Here is a 21,341-nt window from a genome sequence, read left to right on the forward strand (position 1 = left end):
AAATGCTGACAGTCAGACAGTCAACTATTGCACTGCTGGCGGGCACCAGTACAATACTTAACCTGAGACTGTGAAGACAGTAGCATAAATCAGCCTAGGTCTAGGTGGAAATGACTGTGTGTTCATACTATTCTTTTCCAGTAGCACGAGAAAATTTGTCCAACACAAACTGTCATAAAAGACTGTTTTGATTCTGTTCCCAGCAAATAATCAAAGTCAAGAGATTCTCAATTAGCTGTCACCTCAGAGCAAAGGTACACATCAAGGAGATGCTTCCATCCCTTTGTGACCTAGCTGCAGGGTCTGTAGTGAGGCATTTAAACACTCTGCTGTTGGGAGTTTGGGCTTCATCCTCATCTTTTCCCTACGTTATTCTTCTGGAAAAGCTTCCAGTGGGTTGCTTTTCTTTGCCTGTCTGTCTTTTTTACTAAACTTATCTCCTGCTTGTCCGCATTTTACATGTCTTAAATTTAGTCTTTGGAAACAATACTCCACTTGGCAACTGAAAGGGAGCAACTAAAACTAGGAAACAAGACTTTGAGCTGTCACAGGATCATTATTCCATTTGTAGAAGATTTGCATGGGTTTCAGTAGAAATGGTTATGCTCCAGTTTCCACTGAAGTAAAACGAGAGAGATGAGCCTTTAATATTTATGGATTTTTTTCCTTAAAGGAATCCTTGCATCTTTCAGAGTTTTTCAGGATAATGTAGGTGTAATGAAGTTATTTCTTCTGACCCAAAGAAGTTTCTCTATGGAGAGCACTGTAAATGCAGATACTGTGTTGCAGAGATACTCAGGCAGCTCACCTTGGCATAATAGGTGATGCTGCAAGGTATGGAATGAACTGTATCTTGAGAGAAGAGTGGTTTCTGTAGATTTTGTATATTTATCTGAGAAAGTAAACAACCTCCTGTTGTTCAAGCAGACAGTTGAAGAATATACAGGCAAGACATGTTGGGAAAAGATATAATTTGTGAGCGATGAAGAGAACTTGTCAAAATAAATGTCTTCTTAGGCTGTGAGTGGCAAAGGGAATAGCTTTTTTCCAACATAAACCAAAAAGCACAAACATCTTGAAGCAATCTCTTATGGACTGAAAAGCTGGAGAGATACCTAAATCTGTTACAGGGGAGGAGGTTGCAGCCATATCAGTGTCTTAGAATGCCTGGAATTAAATTAGCAAAATAAATTAAAAGAGCTAGTGAGTGTGTTTCCATGGAAGGATGAAGAACATAGGGAGGTGCTAGGAAACCTCATGCTAATCAATACTATCTTGTAGCTTTAGAGTATTTGAGACCTGAAGATTGTTTTGCTTCACATCTTTTATATAATAGGCAGTTGAAATACTCCCAGTTACCTAATATTGAGATAATGTTTGTGTTTTACTAAAATAAGACTTTCAGAAGTGATTCAAAGACATCAACCAGAAAAAAAGGATCACCTCTTTTCTATCTAATGTTCGCCAGTGGATCATCTTCCTTGCAATTAAATGTTTCTGCTTAATTTCTCTTTTGAATTTATCTGGTTCTTGTCACAACTTTCTCAGGAAGAGTAAAGAAGTCCTTACTCCCTAGTTTATTGTCCCCACAAAGCTGCTTATGCAGTGCTATCAGACTGCTCCTCTAGTCATCCTTTTGATATGCCAAAAGAAGTTGAGTTCTCTGTGTGTATTCTAGCTATGGTCTCCATTCTATGGACTCTCTCACTGTATAATACTGTTACTAGCTACCTGCTTCCATCTTTGCAAAATGCCTTAAATAGTAAGGAAACATTGTTCTCCAAGATTTATTATTCCCACTCTTGTAAATGTAAACAATATTCATATGTTGATCATAACATAGATGTGGTAGTAACAATTTCATCTTTAAGTATTTACTCTGGATGTAAAAAACCTACAGTCCTGATTCTCATTTACATTATTATTATTAAGCTAAGTGACTATAAGGTATATGTAAACCAAACCCACACTTTTCCACTAACTGGTAATTACATGGTACTGAATATTTCTCAGGTAATAATTATGTAATCATCATGTTATTCCTTATATGAAAATTTTATTAAGTTGTTTCTTGACACTGCATCAATCTTTATAATAAGCATGTATAAGAGCTTTAGGGGGGTTTAAAATAATTTTTCTTTTCTCTCTTTTTTTCTCTCTCTTTTTTTCTCTTTTTTTTCTCTCTCTTTTTCTCTTTTTTTCTCTTCTCTTCTCTTCTCTTCTCTTCTCTTCTCTTCTCTCATGGTAAATGATCCCTATTACTTCTAACAACATGTAATGACTACTTTGATGCTACTGTGGTCTGTAGAGCGATATATTATATAAATTTCATTTTATCAAATAAATTATTTCTATTATTATTTTATAATAGAAATAATATAAAGTTTTTAAATTATCTAAAGTGAATATTTAATAGCAAGATGTGGACATCAAATGATTTAGTTCTGATGCTTGTTTAAGTATCCCCTGGTTTTGGTTTGTTTGTTTGGTTTTTTTCCCTTTCATACTGAAGTATCTTTAGTTTACAAACTACAGCTAGAAACAGAGAACATAAAACAGTCTTCAGATTTTTAAAAATTTACTTCTTTTCAAATTGGATAGAATATAGACAGTCTCATTACCCATTTTGTATTTGGGAACCTTACAGCTTAGTTTCCAGAACTGGGAGATATATAGACACAAGTAAAAATAAATTATCATGGTTTTATTAGTTCATTTGGGTTTATATCATTATCTGGACCTTTTAAAAAATTATAAAAGCCTATGGCTTTGGTAATTTTCTTTTTTTTTTTCTGCAGTGCATTTGCTGGTTCAAGATAATACTCAGATGCATTATAGTTATCTCCAAATTGCATTTAAACATGACTTACTATCTCAGATCAACACCAAAATTAACAGTTGAAAGGAATTTGAAAATGATACTTCACAAATGATCAAATCAAAACCAAATTTCTATTATCATATGAAGCTGTTTTCCTTACCTTTCCAGCAAGAGTGTTGAATATCTATGTCTTTTGGTGAGAGGTTTTGAAGCATCTGGGGTCTTTATCTTTTATCCAGAATATTAAAATTTTTCATATTTTTGTTCTGTCAATTATGAAAGGAACACCACTATTAAAAAAAACATATTTAAATGTATTTAAATAATTTCTCCCAAGTTTACCTGTGCTCAGCTGACATTCTTTTATAGAAAATCTTTTAACATGTAACAATGTCATTAGTGATATTTTTATTAAATAATAGTCTCAAGCAACATTTTGAAACATTGCTAGCTCATATGAGAAGAATAATTCAAAGCACATTCTAAAACAGAGAAGTGCCACAGCTTTCTGAAGGAAAAGTAGGAGGAATTTATAAATGTGGACCTAAAAAAATGTGGCTTTGGGGCTTCTGCCTGGATACAGCTCGTCTTCATGGATGAAACAAGAGAAGGAGTAATGGGTGAATCAATGTCTGCGGATAGGTTCAGCTCATGCGTAGGTGCCTGCCATAGGTATTGCCACCTAAGTGGTTGATATTGATCAGAATTTTGACTAAACTAAAACAGGGTCTTGTTATAGCAAGAATCAGGCAATTTTGCTAGCATATCTGGTTTCTTTAGGCCTCTATTTTTCCCCAGTTGGTCAGTGAGCTAATCATCCTGAAGAACTCAATTTGAAAGGGTTATTTCTAAGGAAAGGGGTATTGTGGACAAGTGTAAATTATAATTCATGTTTTGGTGGCCCTGGGATAGATGCCTTCCTGCTTAGTGAGTGGCTGCCTGGCCAGTCTCAGCCCAGCCGGGAGGAAAGGCCACCCCCACAGGCACAAGTTGCAGAAAGCACATGAGGGCTCAGGTGGGGTGGGCAAAGGATGGATGCAGTTGTTACTCAGCAACACATCTGAGGGGAACATGTATAGAGGGCTTTGTCTATTGTGCTGCCTTTTCAGGCTTAGTCGATAATGCCAGTGTCAGTTTCAAGCGAAGCGTGTGCCAGATTACAGATAGCCAGCAATGGCATTTGAGAGCTGTTAATTGTGAAACTTGAGAGGAAAATGTGCAGATTCTTTTTCAGAGTGCTATTCGAATGATGGCCTTTTTATCCCAGAACACTGTGGGTTTCACTTTTATTCTCTTCCCACATAAAACGCATGAAGTGCACTGAGTCTCTTTCATTTGGCAGCTTATATATTGCATTCTTTGCAGGGACTGCTTTGGCTTGTTAAAATGTACCCCATGTATTAAAATGAAATTGTCACTGCTGTGTGGTGCAACATAACATGGTTTGACACCAAATGCCTGCAGCTACAGAAAACAGACTTTTATTGCATTTATTCTTTCAGAGACAAGAGTCTCTAAAGGCTGAGCACAGACATTCGCTTAGTTAAATCTGAATGAAGCCAAAGTGAACAATCTAAGTCGCTGTCTTTGGGCTTGTAGAAATAGCCCAGCCCACATGATACACAGTGATACAACCTGGAAGGGGAAATTTTAATGACTCCACCTGAAAAAATTGGACAATAGACTGACTTCCTCAAAGAATTAAATGGCAAGCAGGATTTTTAAATTTTTTTTTTTGGGGTGGGGTGGTGTGGTGTGGTCCAGTCCTTTGGGCTCTGGCAAAATTGTATCCTGGGTGACAAACTGCTGCTGTATGTGAACCACTCTTTCCCCAAATCGTGTGACACGAAGGATAGTGGATAAATTCATTTTAAAATTACATACACTGGTGAGAAGTAAGCAATATATATGTCAGCGGAGTTATTTTGTGGAGAATACCTGGAGGTAGGTACTGGTGTACTGAAGGAGCACTGAACATGTTTTTTAAACACAGCTTTTCTAGGAAATTACTAGCTTTCCATTTCTCTCTTTCCTCTTTTCAAAGTTTCTAAACCCCCTCTGTAGCAAAGTTAACTCTTTTTGTGGACTTATATGCAGTTAACTTAGAAGATCTGAAACAATGATGAGTTCCCAGGTGTGGTATAACCATGCTTTGGGATTTGACTAGTAACTTTGTACTCCTAATATTTTTTCAAAAATGCATGAACCAATTCAATGTTAATGCTTTAATGTCTCAGTGTTAGGATAATGAAAGTTATCCTAAACTCACAGAAGATGAACAGCAAGGCATTTCCCTTGCTGGTGTTACGCATAAATTACTGTCTTCACCCAGAATTTGGCTTTATGTTGTAATAGGCATATATGCACTGTTTGTGGTTTTACTATAAAGTCTGTCTTTGCAGGTTGTTTTTTTAACATTGTAATCCTTAATAATTGTTGTTTAATCCTCCATGTTCTTCTCCAAATCCTGTAATTCATTTCTTTAAGCCATTTGAAGTTATTTTGGGTGCACAAGGAACCTAGAAACACGTCCTTTGCTTTTCCAAGCAGCACGTGAAAGCATAAAGTGTCCTTGTTCAGGGTGATGCCCAGGATCCAAAAGGGGACTGTCATTGACAGGGCTGCAGCTCAAACACAGCTGGGAGCGCAGCTGCAGGCGGGGAGGGTGGCAGGTCCTCCTCGCGAGCCACAGTGTGTCCTAATGGGCTCAACCAGTTTCTCTGCAGAAATCAGCAAGAACAGCTTTAAAGATTTCTCTCATCATCTGTGCTTGTCCTTTTTTTCTCCTTCTGCTTTTTGTTTTTTGCTGACTGAGTGCTTCCATAATGGTCTAGTAACACATATTGCCTCTACCCATATCCCACTCTCTTCTCTTTTTCAGAATGGAATCTACAGAAAAATGTGAAGTAGTAATTCAACATTTTAATGGCAAATATCTGAAAACACCACCCGGTCTACCAGGTAAGTCAAGCAGCCATCATTATGAAATTTAAAATTCACTGAAGAGTTTACAATACAGAAATACTGGAATTTGTCTTGAGAGTGGCTTAAATTACTGCTTCTGCTAAGACAGCATATAACTTCCCTGGTCGAAGCCTATCCTTTGTGACCCATAGCAACTTTTTCTTACCCAGATTTGTATGTTTTAAGCATTTATGCCTGACAGCAGCAAATTTAAGAACATACAAAAGTCATGTTGCCTTACTGTGTTTTTTTCCTTTTGAATGTTGGTTTGTTTTTTGGTTTTTTTCAGTTAGACTAGAGGCCACATAACTAAACACCAATGATTTTCAGACTAACTAGGAATGTAACTATCTTAGCAGCTTCATTATAGATTATAAAATATCCAGGATGTCAAGTTGTAGAAGCTTTATATTCCTTACAGTTTCTACTTAGCGTTGCTAGTTACTGTTACCAGTATTAACAGCTACTGCTGTTAATACTGAAGATATTTCAAATATTAAATTATTTTATATCATTTTTGCTTGACATAACTTAATGAAATCCTGACACTTTCCTAAAATACCCATAGAACACATTCATTGGTGTGTCCGTGCCGCATTGAAAGCCAAGTTCCAGCTATTATTTTCCTTTTCAAATGTCTAGCTATCATCTGTGCATCCATCAGCTTTGCAAAGTTTTGTGATCAGATGTTTGATACTTACTGCTTGACAAAACCTCTCCAAGGCCACAAATCTGCAAAGATTTCTCCTCTGGGTTTTCTGAAGGGCTGCATTAAATGAGCAGGAAATATTTGCAAGAATTGTGTCCTAAGTTGTTATCTTCCTTTTTTTTTCCCTAGCTTCCTTTAAACTATTTCCTTTTTTGGTTACTTTCATTAAATTTCTTCTTACTCATTGCCTGGTTCTTTATGCAGAAGATGTACTAAATACTCTAATTAAAAGAAAGCCATCTGTACAGCTATGGTGTACAGTAAATGAATGCTGCAATGTACATATAAATTTTAGTCAGATCACCTTCATGAAACAATATAAAGCTTTTAGTACAAGCTGCAAGACTCCATTTAAAGATTTCTTTTTCAAAAGTGGTCACTGACAATTTTTCTCAGCACCAGCAAATGAATTACAGCACCAACTTTGTGAAGTACAACAAACTTAGGCTGTGTAGAACAATGGGCTGAGCAACATAGGCAGAGAACTTTAACCTTTGGCTTGCCTTTCTGTATGCACACTTTGAGTCCCAGTAGTAATCTGTTTAATATCATAGCAACACCCAATGGAAAGAGTGTGAATAGCAAGGAATCAGTAAGTCTGGCTTTGTCCTTCTAAGCCTGTGTGCTCCATGGTCACACTCCCAGTTGTCTCAGAGAGGACACATCATTAGATCCAGCAATAAAATAGAATATTCTTACAGAACCTTCTTGAGACAGAGCTACATGGTAAAGAATGAAAGCTATAAAATGAAAATAATTTTCTTTTTTTTATTTTTTTAATTTTTTAATTAATCAGGAAAGTACTGGTAATGTCGGCCATCAAAATAGGAGTCTTTATAAGACAGCATGTTTATTTACTTCTGTTCCAAGAGATACACTGAAATTGGATTTTAATGGCTATAACTTTTGATGCTTTCTTAAAGGCCATGAATTAGCTCTTAGTTTCTTGAAGAAGAAAAGATGTCCATGTGAAAAGATTGTCTACCATGTTTCTGTCGTGACTGTTGTTGTCAGATGGCATTTAGTCACAAGGATTATTGGGGAAGTGACTATATTAAGGGTTTTAATTTACCTGAGTACTGTTCAGATGCAGATAGAGCATAATGCAGCTTGGGACAAAGTCACTGAACCATTAACTGAACTCACTCAGCTATGCACGAGATATCTGTAAGATCCCATTTTGCCCTCAAGTTTTGGGAGACAGATTTTGTATCTCCAAATACAGATAATTAGAACTTGTCATAGGTTATTTGGTCCGCATAAAAGAGATTGTTTGTGCCTCGTTATTAGAGTAGGGCACTCTTTAAATCCATAATTAGAAGATTTGTTGTATTCATTGCTCTTCTTGAGAGGCCAGGGCACAAACATGATCACCTTAGCAGTGGGGTTGATTCAAGGGATGATTTACATTTTATCCAGTGCAAAAAATAATTCACTCATAGTTTCTTCTTGTTGTAGATTCCTGTTAAGGCTTGTACTCAGTTTCTACATCCGTGCTATGAACCTGTATTTAAGCCTCTCAGCAAAGATAGAAATGTCTTGCATGAAGTAGGAGGGAAAATCAAGTCTCTTAATGTACTTGGAAAATCACAGTTATAGTCTGAAAAGGATCCTCCCAGCATCTCAGGAATTGGCACAGGAGGAGAATCATCTCTAGTTTATTGCTGTGACCTCTTTATGGATATCAGTTAAAAAATGAAGAACCGGAGAGCATTAGCAGAAATACTCAACACTATCTGTTATTAACCTCTGCTGCTCAGAGGGCTGATTTTACTGAGAGAGAAAATGGATCAATCCTTTTAGGGTTAAATTACATTGATTTTGGATTTTCAGATGGATTTCTTTCAGATGTAGCAGTGAACTGAAAGGGTTTTGCATTTTTGTCCACATCTCTCATCCAAGCTCTAATGTTCTGGTTCAGGTTTGCCAACTAATAGAAGGTTGCATGAGGCCCATTAAGAAAGAAATCAGCCTGGCTGCTGGCCGTGTACTACTGGCCTGAGGCAGTGGGATTATGGACCAGACAAATCATTTTGGCAGCTCTCCTCCATCCATGCTGTCTTCCTCAGCTGGGTTCCCTAAGATGTGAGGCTGGTGATGTGTCACCATACATCCTGTGGGATGTATGCTTGTGAGATTAGCATTTTTAGAGGATAAAATGTTCATGTATTGCAGGGGCAGTTTTGCCTGGTTACTAAGTCATGATGGAAGATCTGGAGTAGGTAGCTTTCACATGATGCTGAACAGAAACACTGGGCACCATGGCTCTGGCTTTCATGCCAGAATAAAGCATGGGCCATGACTTAGTTGTATCTTCCCAAAAGGTTATCTCAAACATTAATTTTGAACTCTGAACTCTTCTTCAGCTAGTTTTTTCTTGGCAAATGAGGTGTAAATTTTGAGTCTAGCCCAGAGTCATACATCTAGGCTGGCCCAGGACAACAATGCAGCAGGAAAGCAGTGTTACAACTGCAAGGAAAGGAGGGTGCACAGGGCACTTTGGAGGCTCTGTACTCTGTACCTTCTGAAAGCAAGAACACATACATCCTTCTTGGACTTTATAACTTCAATTACTGTCTGTTGTTTCTTAAAAATTGTAGAACTGAGCACTTGCAGCTCCAGACCCCTCTGCTTCAACCCAGTCACCATGTATGGGTTATTTTCTGTCTCTTGCAACATTTTGCTGCTCAGTTGTATAGTGCCTAGGTAAATTGAGCATCACTGTGTCTGTGTTAGTGAATTATTCTCATTAAGGGGGCCTTCTCCATCCAATTCCTTGGCTTCGTTCCATTCCAAAAGGAGTTGCTCCACTGTTGTGCTTGCTCAACTAATAAGCATTTCATGATGTTCAGTCTGAGATTTACAGTACAAAATAATTGGTCATCCTATAAATAATTAGTTAATATCTTTGCATTTCTTTCAGACTGAGACAGCACAGTCATCTCCAAAAATCTGCAAAATCTCAGTGCCTGGCAGATTCCGTGTCAACTTCATAAATATTCTGAGTAGCTTTGAGTGATTATTATTTTAATGGGTTTTATTTGTGAGGGTTTTTTTGTTTTCCCTTTATTAGCACTGCATTGCTGAGATTAATAGACCTACAGGGCCTACTGGGTATATTCTCATCCTATAGAGAATTCAGCCCCATGTGAAACTAATTGTATGGGCCTGGTACAGCCACACTGAAAGTCAGCAAGTGAATTCTATAGCGCTCCACGTCTCCATCAAGATGTGAAGACCGCTACTAATAATGAAGGTAGTTTGCTCTCAGTCTTCCAGTGCTGCATGTATTTTTGTTGGTGAATAGGAGACTTCACATGAAATCTTGCTAATCTATGATTTTTCAATCACTGAATTAAATTAAAACTTCCTAGCTCGTCTCTCAGTAACAAATTGGCTTCTGTTTGGATGGGCAAGTTTAGGGTATGATATTTACACAGAGTTTTTGTTCATCTCCCAGCATCCTTGGATGTTTTTAGATAACTTCATTTTCTCTTTCTGAATAAATGCAAAAATTTAACAAGTTCTTACTTTTCTCTCTGGAATTTCACAGGAACATGCCTCAGTTGCAATAATTACCCTCTGCTGATATGTCCCTTATGCTCCCTCACAGCATTTTCTAGTCATTATAGTACTTCCTAATTTTCATTTGCTTTGTAAATACTTTGAGTTGTCAGAGGACATTGAGTCAGTTCCTATCTCAGAGAAAATTTAAAGGAAGTGAGACACATGAATGCTACATTACATTGTCAAGAATCTTTATCTTATTGCTAATTTAATTACAGATATCTGACAAAAAGAAAGAAGAGGGAATTACTGTCCTTGTGTAGGTTAAGAATCCCACAAGTAACAAGTGACTGTGTCATTTTGATACTGACTTTTACTGAAGGAAAAACTCTTAAATAGAAAGAAATTATCTGCAACAATACAGATGTATTTGCAAATACCTCATATCTTCCTTTAATCATTACTGGGCATGCTTTTTTTTTTTTTTTCTTCATCTTGAAAGTGTTCAAAGCATTGCATTTATATGGACTCATTTCACCAAAATCAATTGGTATTTTCTGCCTCTCTCCTTAGTGTAAATATTTCTCTTAGGACATCTCTCAGGTTCTTCCACCATGGAGAGTAAATTCAAACAATTAATCTTCGCTTCAGAGAAGTAGACTTAGAACTTGGAATACTCTATTTAGAGCAACGTGTTTTCTAGGATATTGTGCCTAAAATGGTGATGAGGGAACAATATTCCAGTTGAAGGTTAACTGTGTAATGGATATTAACATTTTCCACTGGTTTTATCTTAGTGGATGAAAAAATGCTACCTTGTTTGTCATTAGTGATGCTGTAAATTGTTCTTCTGAGTGAATGAACTTAAAATGTTTTGTTTGATAACTTTTTAGCCCCTGTCTCTTGGTGCTTTATCTTTTTATTTAATTGTCTGTTCATTTATATACATAAAACACTGAAAAACTCTTCCAAATATTTCTTCTTGGGGCATTTGCTTAGTTGTCTGTCTACATGTATATGCATTTTTTGATATTTTAAACTAGATAAAATAGCAGCCCAAACTCTAAACTAGGTATTGGTTTGTAGGTGTCTTAAAACATTTGTTGAATGCTACAGAGAACTTAGAATAAAGGGGATTCTTCCAGGTTTGATACTGGTAATACTCAGTGAAGCTAGTTTAAAAAGGGGGTTATCTTTTCCATATTGTTATCCTCAAAAATTGTCTGGACTAAAAACCCCCAGATTTTCTTACTTGTATTCTCAGTTCCTTTCATGTATGTGATATTAATGTCATCTAAGTCTTTTAGATTGTCTAAGAATTCAGGTTTTTAAATACTTTCATTGTTATCTGCTGATTGCACTATATAAGTTCATCCTTATTGTGTCAGAAAATATGATCCATGTAAAGACCTTCATAAAAAATAACAGTTTAACAAATTTTCTATTTATTTTTCCTGTTTTCAATTTTTGGCTGTCATTTTTAATGGAATCACTGTTATCTTTCACTTTCTGTGCTCCCTAAATACACAAATGCTCAGCTCATTGTTAGCAGAAATTTCTTTTACACTGCAAGCCCTCTGAACACTCTTTTAACTTCTCTTGGTTTCATCTTCTTTCAAAGTCTTCATCTTTGGCAATCAGTTAAAATCTTTAACTCCTGTTGAGTCTTGGTGATGACCATGAGGCTGCTGTAACCCCATCCTGCTTTGGACCGCATGTGCTTCCACGCCCTCAGCAATGTGCAGGCACCATCCCAACTCTGGTGTCTCTGACAAACCATTCCATGCAGAATGGGCTTTGTGGACCTATTGCCTGGGTCATGTTGGATGTTAAGAGGTGCCTGGGTGGTGTGTAAAGCTCTCAGAAGGGATCGTCCCTAGGGAAATAGAGTTTCATTTTCCAGACATCACGTAATGGTTAAGATCACACGGACTTTGCAGAAGATGGTCATAAAGATGGACTTTCTAACCAAGAAGCTACGGAATGGGTACAGATTTATTGGAAAATATAAAACCTTTTGCTTAGAAAGCAGTTCCGTGGTTAAATCTCTCTGAATTTGGTTTGTGGTTTGTGCAGGCTTCTATGATGTGGCCAAAACCTCATCATTGCTCCATGTTCTGCCCTCCCTTTCAGACCCACAGCTGTCACACACCACCAGCACAGGCTCCTGGCTTTGCCCTCCTTTCTGGCATTCGGCCAAACAGCATTTGTATTTAATCAAACAGGTACCAACTCTTCAGCCAGAAATTTCCAATAGTTTGTGATTTCAACTGAAATCAAGTATTTCTTGGTCTTTAAAGTTTCCTTCCTTTCAAAGACAGCCTTTAAAATCTGGTATTTGTCTTGCTTCATGGCATTCTTAAGAATTTCAAATGTGAAGTGTAAGGTTTTATTTCTTCACATTTACGTTTATGTAACCTTCAGTTGTCCTTGCTGTGCTGACATTGCTGTAAGTGCTTCTGGTTTCATAGCACACATTTCCATGTCATGAAGCAAAGATCCATTCCAATTTCCTAGGTCTCTTGGATCTTAAAGATTGTGTATTCTTTAGATTCTTTAAAGGCAAGGGATATTTTTCTGAAAAGCGAAAAAGAAAAATTCCTATCTTCTCAAGATTTTATCCATTTTCATTTAGTTCAAAAAAGACTCCCTTTGGTTAGGAGGATACAGAATTATTTGTTTACCCAGTAAACCCCAATAGTTGGTATGCGCTTGGAGGAATGAGGGCTGAGCCAATTTGTTTTTAAGATATTAGGAGGTGTGTATCAGTGCTAAGTCATGTAATTTGAGCTCATGAGGAAAGCTGTGTGAGAGAAGACAGAATGCTGACATCATCTAAAGCCTGCTTTTCCAAAAATATATAAAGTTGTTGATGATGGGGACAGTCTCAGAGATCTGAAGTGCTACATATTTATGTTGTGTTTCATTTGATCTTGTACTGGTCTGTAAGTTACTAGGAAAAGAACCATATCTTTTTGTATTTCAAAAAGCTGTATGATCAAATACTGAGTTTTGTAATCTGGCTGTATAATTAAGAAGAAAGTCTCTGGCAGGGTTGGGGGTTTTTTATTACTTTGTAACTGGAGGTAACAAAAAATGCCTAAGATCAGTTTGTTTGTGATATCACAGTAATTCAGGCTATGATGTATAAAATAGCATTACTGCAGTTTAGATTAAAATCTTTCACTTGGTTTATAAGAATGAAAGTTAGAGAACAATATGGCATATAAATGAGAAAAGATTATTCCTCTTTTCTTCCTGTCACAGTACCACCTGTCATATCTTTCCTAAGATTTCCAAAAGTCTGCAGCATAAACAGAGAACTGCATTTCTTTCTCATTCATAATATCTAGTGGCAATGAACTGTGCCACAGTTTATCTAAACTAATTTCAATATATGTTTTTTTTTTTTTTCTTTTAATTCATGGGCATTTTTTGCTGTTAAGAGTGACTGTATAAATCTTCTAATTCAGAAAATCCATTCCCTTTACGGGAAATGGTGGATATATTTGTTTATGAACAAAAAAGTCCCTTCTGTATGCTACTGCTGCATAAGCAGCACAGCTAGAGAGTGTGTGCACTGAATTCTGTCTTGCCTCATAGATCAGCAGGAGAAGTGTCAACAAGTTTCTGGTCCAGGGACAGTGCTGTTCCTTGGATGCACTTGTAAAAGCCAAGACAAGACAGACGAGTTGCGCAGGTGTTATGGCAGGCAAAATTTATGAGCCAGAAAGATTCACAGCTTGAATTTCAGATTGTTTAGGTCTAAAGGGCTGGCAATTTAAAACAAAGCAATGGAAATAAATAAAAACATGCAAATCAGAGCATGAAACAATGTTCAACATTGTGAAGTTATTTGTGCATGATTCAGATTTCAGGGAGGAATTCTGCTTTTGCATAAGCTGGGGCCAATGGTGGCACAACTCCTCCTGTTTATTCCTCTCCTGCATTACTTTATTAGTCCCTTCAGGACTCTTTCAGTGATGGAGTACATCTGCTTTGCAGACCCTACTGCTGCAGTATAGTGTTGTCACACCTGAGCCAACTAGTTTAAAAGTCATTTAAAAAGCCAACTTGAGCAAGGCTGAGCACAGACTAACCACTTTAGCTCATAGTGTGTTATGCTCAATAATAATAATTCGCAGCAAGTGGGAATTTGCATGGTCTTATTTGTTTTTTAACTGAGGAAAATTATTTCCCTTTCAGGCCTTTCATAGAAAAATTCTTCCTTTACTCCTCCCTCCCTCCCTCACGCTTTTCCACTTGCTTTCACATTGAACACTTTTAAATTCAAAATATAGAGAAACTTATGTCAGAAGTTTCAGTCTGAACCTTTAACCTGTAAATTCCAACTAACCTGAACAAAAAAGTTTTATTGAAGCTTAACAATGTGCAGATAGATATTTTTTGACACACACCTTTGGGCATCTGTATTTCAGCCAGAAGTGGAAGCCTCTGGGAGTGGACTTTTCAGATGTCCCAATAAAATTGGAGTATTGAATTTTCACATGTTTTGGAACACTGCTGTAAATCAATAAACATCCAGGTGAGGTGCCTTGAAGTGCCCTTGGATGGCAGACAGCCTCATTGAGGCTCTCAGCTGGGTTTGTCCCATCAGGGCTGGTACAGAGGGTTTTCTACAAAGACGTTGTCACTGGCAGAGAATGTGGAAAATTTGGTAGCTGGAAAGAGAGGATGTGTATCCAAACTTCTGAGTAATTCTGTGAACGGGAGTAATCCTGCAGGTGCTTGGTGTGTCCCTAAGCATTTTGGGAAAAAATTGGCACTGATGCCCTTAGGAAGGACTTTGTAGAGAGAAAGGGAGTGTCATGGGAAAGGGAAGACACATATAATGGGAAAAAGTACACAGGGTCTGTCCTCCCCTTGTAGTCTTGCCTTTCTGCCACACTGCCTCCCTCCCTCCCTCCCTCCAAAAGTAAACCTGTCCCTGGCACCAGAGGAGCACTGAGGACTCTTCTGCAGGCCTTCCCCTCTGAGCTCGAAGTGACATGAAGTGTCTGGAGTAGCGTGTGAAGATGTTTCCCTTTGAGATTCATCCAGACAAAGTAAGATGAGTGGTATCACAATAGCAGTTTCCATATGTTTCGAATACCAGGAACCTCTCTCTCCCTTTTCCATATGTTTTGAATACCAGGAGCCTCTTGCATACTTGAAGTGTCTCTCTCCCCCTTCTCCTCGAATGGTACTGCAAAAGAGAGAAAAGCCATTCAGCCTTGAAAGCACTGGGAAAGCAGGAGGCTAAGATTCTATTAGACTTTTTTGTTTGTTTGTCACAGAAACAATGTCATTATGCTGGTCAGCAGTCCTGAGCAGCTGTAAAAGCCCCATTTCTTAGCCATTTCTCAGCCATTTCTCTGAGCCTTTCTTGTTTGAATGGCAGCATTTGATCACGAGATCATAGAAAGGTCTTTCCCAAGTTCAATCACAGGAACTTGAAAGAAGGGCAAAGCAGCCTACATTTTACTTGGGCTGCCTCCGTGTCTGTGATGTGTCTGCAATTTATCTTCCACAATGTAAGAGACATCAAGAGGGAGGGGAAAGGTGATGGATATCTGATTTTACATTTGTCCTTTTTGTTAAAGCTTATTAAAGCAGCATTTTCTATGTAGCCCTTACCCTACCACCCAGTATATAATCCTTCAGTATACAGTATTTTTAGAATTGTTGCTGTTCAGCAAAGAAAAAGAAACCAAAAAATGAGAGAAAAAGGGCAAAGGAGTAATTTAACTTTCAGATTGCACAGATATGGTATAAAAAAATACCTTTCAAACACCAAGTTTAAAAATCCTTACTTCACATAAGACTTCTACATTTCAAAAAATGTAAATTATAGCCACAAAAGAAATCCCCAAAAAGCAACTAAAAATGTATATATCCCAGTTGTCATGGGTGGCTCTTCAGTTACAGTATTGTATTACTGAATACAATCAGCATCTTTCTCTATTAAGTTACTGATTACACTATGAATTCACTGATTCTGAGCCTTTTTTTTCCCTCTTTTTCCTTCCCTTTCCCTTTTCCTCTTCATTTTCTTTCTTCCTTTTTTTCCCCCCCTCTTCCCTTTCTCACTTCTTCCCCTCCTTCTCCCTCTGTCCCCCTTTGAGTAAGTACTGTAACTTTCTGACCATATATAAAGATTTTTAGTTCAGAGCTTATACTGTAAAAATTTGTATTCAAAGAATGTATTTGAATAAAAAATATGTATTAAAATAAAGAAAATATGACCCAGCAGCCTCCTAACTGTATTCTCATCTGGATTTCCCCCTCCAACCTCACCCGTGGTAACAGCAACATGAATGAGCACCTTTCAAAGTGCTCTCCTTCAATAAATTCTTCATCAGCTGAATTTTACATTACAGTGTAATAAAAACCTCAGCATTTGGAATTTTCAAAAGAAGCCTGGTAGTATAGGAGTAAGTATATTGTGAGAGCCTGCATTTCACTGATGTAGGCGTTGATGTCATTGGTTATTTTTATCTCTAATTTATCTTATTTCAGACTAGCCCCAAGGGTGTCTCTAATAGAAACCAGGGAAAAGTGAGCTGGATTCTTTGAAAGCAGAGAGCATTTGTCTTGCATGTGAGCAGTAGCACCAAGAAACTTGCCTGTGCCTCAGGAGGCTGTAATTCCAACAGCTGTGTGGTGGATGCAAGTTCAGGTTGAGCAGCTCCTTTTCCATATGAGTTACCCTTACTTCAGCATACTGCATACAATGTAAGAAGAAATAGTCACTGAAGGGCTTAAATGCAAATTTTTTTTGTGATTAAGGCATTGGTAGGCAGTTTTTCATTTATATCTGTTTTGCCTGCCTGTAATTTCAACCAAATATAGTCCTTTTGTGTATCTCATGACCCAGGCTGCTGGTATAGCATCATATACTGGGAGCTGCAACCAATGTGGGATTTAATTTCAGTGCTAAGAAAATAAGAGACGTACATGGGAAATAATAGTTGAAGGTGGAAAATACTGCAGATATTGGGATTGGGGTGTGCCTTAAATTTAATTTTAGAGCTTTTTTTGTCCCAAGGCATTGCTTGTTTGTTGGCATTGGAAGATGAAAAAATATTCAGCACCCCTAAAAATATACATAAGGAGTGGTCTGAATCGGGATTCTGCTGTTCTGGTCATTTTGTGTGACCATTGATTCCAGAAGGTTTTTCTGAATGCCAGAGTAGTGACATAAAGGAGGCTTATTCTGTAAGTGGTTTCCATATTACTCCTCTGGTATCTGTTAGTAATTTAACATTTTTGGCATTTTTTGAACTAGTTTGAGTGGGAGGTATGTCAGTCCCATTAATTTACATAGATACTTAGGTGTTGAAATCTTTTAGGCTTAATTGAAACTATTGACCATTAATCAACATTGATATAACCAAATGTATGAAAATCAATTGATAGAGCCAGATTGTCATACCTGGCAAATAAAACTGTTTCTTCAACCAACAAAAACAACTTGGAAGCTGAAAGCTTCTATTTGTCACACAAGAAAAAGATCAACTCAGGATCAGGAAAAAGATCCACCCTGCCGTTAAGTCGAGAGTTTCAAAAAGATGCTAATTGTATTGATTTTGATAGTGGTTTTTGTTCAACAGATGTTCTTCTCCTAGGAAATACATGAGGACCACCAACATACTTCAAACAGACCCCCAGAAAAGAGCAGTCACTACGTAATGGCTTTCAGTCATCACTGATGTGTCTGAATCAATGGCTAATTTGTTACCTCATTAACATTTCTCATGCATCAGATCCTGTACCTAGCAGTAAACATGAAAACCTTTCTGCCTGATTGCTGCATATCTTCTAATAACAAACACAGACTTAATTCTATTTATTTTCATGCTTCTAACCTTTTGCAGGGAACAAACAATATAGGCAGAGACTAGTGGTAACTGCTGTGCAAGATTGCCATTGTAATTAGCCCATTTTCCAGGAACACAATGATTCCCAAGTAGTCCAGTCTCAATCTGAAATCTGTAATAGTGCCCTAAGGAGGTATCGGGAAAGGCTTTAGCCAGCACAAGTACATTTAATAAAACTAAATGTGGCTGTCAGAACTTACAAACGCTAGTTAAGCAAAGTAACTCAGTCATCTAGCACAGCTGATGGATTCCAGATTGGGGTCTATCGACGTGTTATGTACAGCATCTAAGAGGGACGTGGCAGGGAAAGATGAGGCAGGGGAAGACACAATGCCAAGTTCATTAGGATGTCAGTCCTACTACACCTATGAGCAGAGACCTGTATTAGGTACCACAGGGCAAACTCCACACATTATGCTTTCTGTGAGGGAGTTCAGCTGTTAGGAATATGGTATGTTTGGTCTTTGGTTTAATCCACATTTAGGGTTTTTTTAGTGTTTCTTAAACTGCTACTTTCTTAGTAAGAACCAGCTTAACCCGCACAAGCAACTACTTGGAAAACAGCTGACTTCATCTCACTTTCCTTACACCTTGGAGAGAATATCTCGATTAATAAAATGGTTGTCCATCACTTTTTCCTGTTCCCAGCAGGTTTAGTACAGTGTGTCTTCCCTGCAGCTAGCATCGCCTTCCTGTCACCATCTCTTTCATGCAAGCATTTCAAAAATTTCCTCCATGGGTTTTGAGCAGCCTCAGCTGCACTGAACTTCTTGTAAATATAATCCTGCATCTCCATGTCCTGTGCCTGCAGCACTAGATCAGACACCGTCTGCATCTTGTCACTTATCCACTCCTGAAGGAAGGGTTTTACTGGATGATGACACAGCACAGATTCCTGCACTCTTGGTAGGCAGACTGGGCACCAGTGACTTTGACCTAGAGCCTGTCTGTTGTGTCCTTTCCTCAATGCAGACTCAAAATTGCTTAATGTTTTTGCCTGTGACAGATTAGACAGCAGAAACCTTCTGTTTTCTGATAACCTCTTTTGATAACAAGTCTGTGTCATTGGAGCTAAATCCCTATGACAGTTACTTGTGTTGGTATATCCCTTTTGCTTGGGCTTTTCAAGCTCTGATACATGTGAAATATGCTGACTTGAGTATGCCTTGCATTGTTGCTTTTTGTAGGTGAAGATACAGTCCAACAGCCTAGGAAAATTTGAGTTGTGCTCCCACCTGTTGTGCCAAATTGTTGGCAAGCTAGTTTTGCATTAAAGCTGTTTCTCATATGATTGTAGGTATATAAATATATATATATTTTTTGGTTTTATTTTCCTCCTGAAATCTTATCGGTGACCTTGACTGAGAAAGGTTTCTTAGCACATACTTAAATAACCCCTACTCAAATTTTAAATAAATGCTTGATTTTTTTACCTGAATAGCAGAGGTCTCCTGAGTCTGAACCTTCTGTATAAAGATTAAAAGAGCATCTGGGTGAGAGAGCAAAGTTCATTTTCTAATGTCTGCCAAGGTTTTGAATGATGTTTTTTATCTTTTTCTTAAAGGCAAATGAAAGTTAAAAAATTTGGATAGATCAAAATCAATTTACCTGAATTGGTTGAGCAAGCCAAGAACTCCTCTGAATTGCCAAATCTTTAGAGGGATATTGACATCCACTTACAGTAAAAACAGTTCTGTTCTTTTTACACTCGGACTGCTTTCGACATTTTTGTTTGTTCAATATGTATATCTATTCCCATTCCATTCAGTGTCCCTAATATTTTACTGTTGGGGTCCCTCCCCTGCCATGTGGCCCTGGGAGAGGGGCCCTGAGGGCACAGGCACGGGGTTTCCCTGCCCCTGCTCAGCCTCGTTCCCATGGGTTGGTTTGTGTTCCCTGCGCGGGCAGAAGGACCCTTGGTCCAGTGACTGGAACAGTTCCTGGGCAGATCCCGGCCATGCGGCTGGAGAAATAAACATCTCTGAAACAGCTAGCAAGAATCTGTCCATAGATATTTCTTTTCCACGGGCCTCGTTGTTCGATACGCGTGTTACAGTACCCGCACTGTAACATTTTACCATCTTACAAATGAATTAGCTCACAGAATAATATACAGAAAAATCTTTGGCCATTCTTTGGCAGCTAAGGTGAGACTGAAAAAGAGACTGTGTCATGTAGGAAAGTTGGAGTGCTAAGAATAATAAGAATAATTAATGCATAGCTTTTTCATATACTTTTTCCCTAATGGAGCTCAAAGAAATCTGGTTTTTAATCCTACATCTTAGTTCAAGCTCATTAACTCTTCTTAAAGTCAGATTGTGTTAATTTTGATGGATTTGATTGATTTTATTTTGGTTTTAGTGATTATAAATCTGTTTTCCTAGGTAATCCATTTTAAGGAATTAAGTTTCCTGATATTTTCCCAGTGTGTGCTGATTTTTGAGACCACTGCTGCCTGCATCTTCCTTCTGCATACTGCTTTTAATTTGTTGGCATATCCTTTTGTGCTGAAATACCTGTCTCTTGGAATTAGATCTCAGCTGAGCTGAATCGGGAATTGAGCCATGAATGTTAACATTTGCTTGCCTTAGTTCATTTTTACGGGCTTCTGCAATTGAGCTTAGCTCTTAGAAAAGGACTTGTGTTCCTTTCAAGGGGATATCCTTTTGCTCTTGTGGCACTTCAAACGTCTGTCCATAGTATCTGCCAAAACCAAAATAACAATTCCTTAGGTATTTCCTGTTTTCTCGTGTTAAGAGCTCAAAAGCATCTATCAACTTAAAACAGTTCCTCCTTTTCCGTGCTATCTTTTAAAAGTTGCGGCAGTCTTAGAAACGTCCAGTTTTCAGCAAGTCCCCTTGACTTTGACATCCTGATAGATTTTTCTTTTAATATTTGGTCTGCAGTTTCATTCTTTTTGCTGTGTACTGAAATTTTTTCACTGCTTGTTGCCTGTTTGGAAATCTCAAAGCTCTATTCCAGACAAAAAGACAGTCTTTAAGATGCTCAATCTCCTCCTTTGCCAAAATTAGAAACATGCTTAAGACTTTTGGCAGATCCTGGATTTAATTTCCTAGTTAAAGGACTTTACCTCCTTTTTTTCCTAATTTTTTTTCACCTTTATTTGCCTTTAAATTCGCTCATTTCCCTGCGCAGCGAGATGAGAGTTCTGAGAATGTATTTGGGCTTGTGAGCTCACAGGAAGAGGATGCTGGGGAATAAGCACTTAGTGGCATCATCAGTGCTTTCCCATGGCTCTTACTGCTTGGTTGAGAAAAAAGATTCTTATCTACTCTATTTATATTCTTCATTATGATTATTATTTTCATTGTACAAAAATAAAAAGGGGACAGTTTGGAATCTCTTAGCCCTAGATTCCAAGTAGTATCATTTTAACAGCCCACAAAAAATTTTTTCCTCCTGAGACTCTGCTTGTCAGAGTCCAGTACTCTCAGATCTG

The 21,341-nt window shown here is 37.8% G+C and overlaps 1 protein-coding gene across 1 annotated transcript in view; it reads left to right on the forward strand.

The window, feature by feature from the left end:
- Positions 1–21,341, forward strand: part of RBMS3 (RNA binding motif single stranded interacting protein 3) — a gene marked incomplete at its 3' end in the record, with an annotated part of 434,832 nt that overhangs the window by 294,482 nt on the left and 119,009 nt on the right. The window contains exon 6 of the mRNA XM_082289239.1: positions 5,703–5,782. Within this exon, the coding sequence (XP_082145365.1) occupies positions 5,703–5,782 (80 nt within the window). The remainder of the gene's footprint in view (positions 1–5,702; positions 5,783–21,341) is intronic.

This window comes from Coloeus monedula (genome assembly GCF_965178545.1).
Source record: "Coloeus monedula genome assembly, chromosome: 1".
In the NCBI taxonomy this organism is placed as follows: domain Eukaryota; kingdom Metazoa; phylum Chordata; class Aves; order Passeriformes; family Corvidae; genus Coloeus; species Coloeus monedula.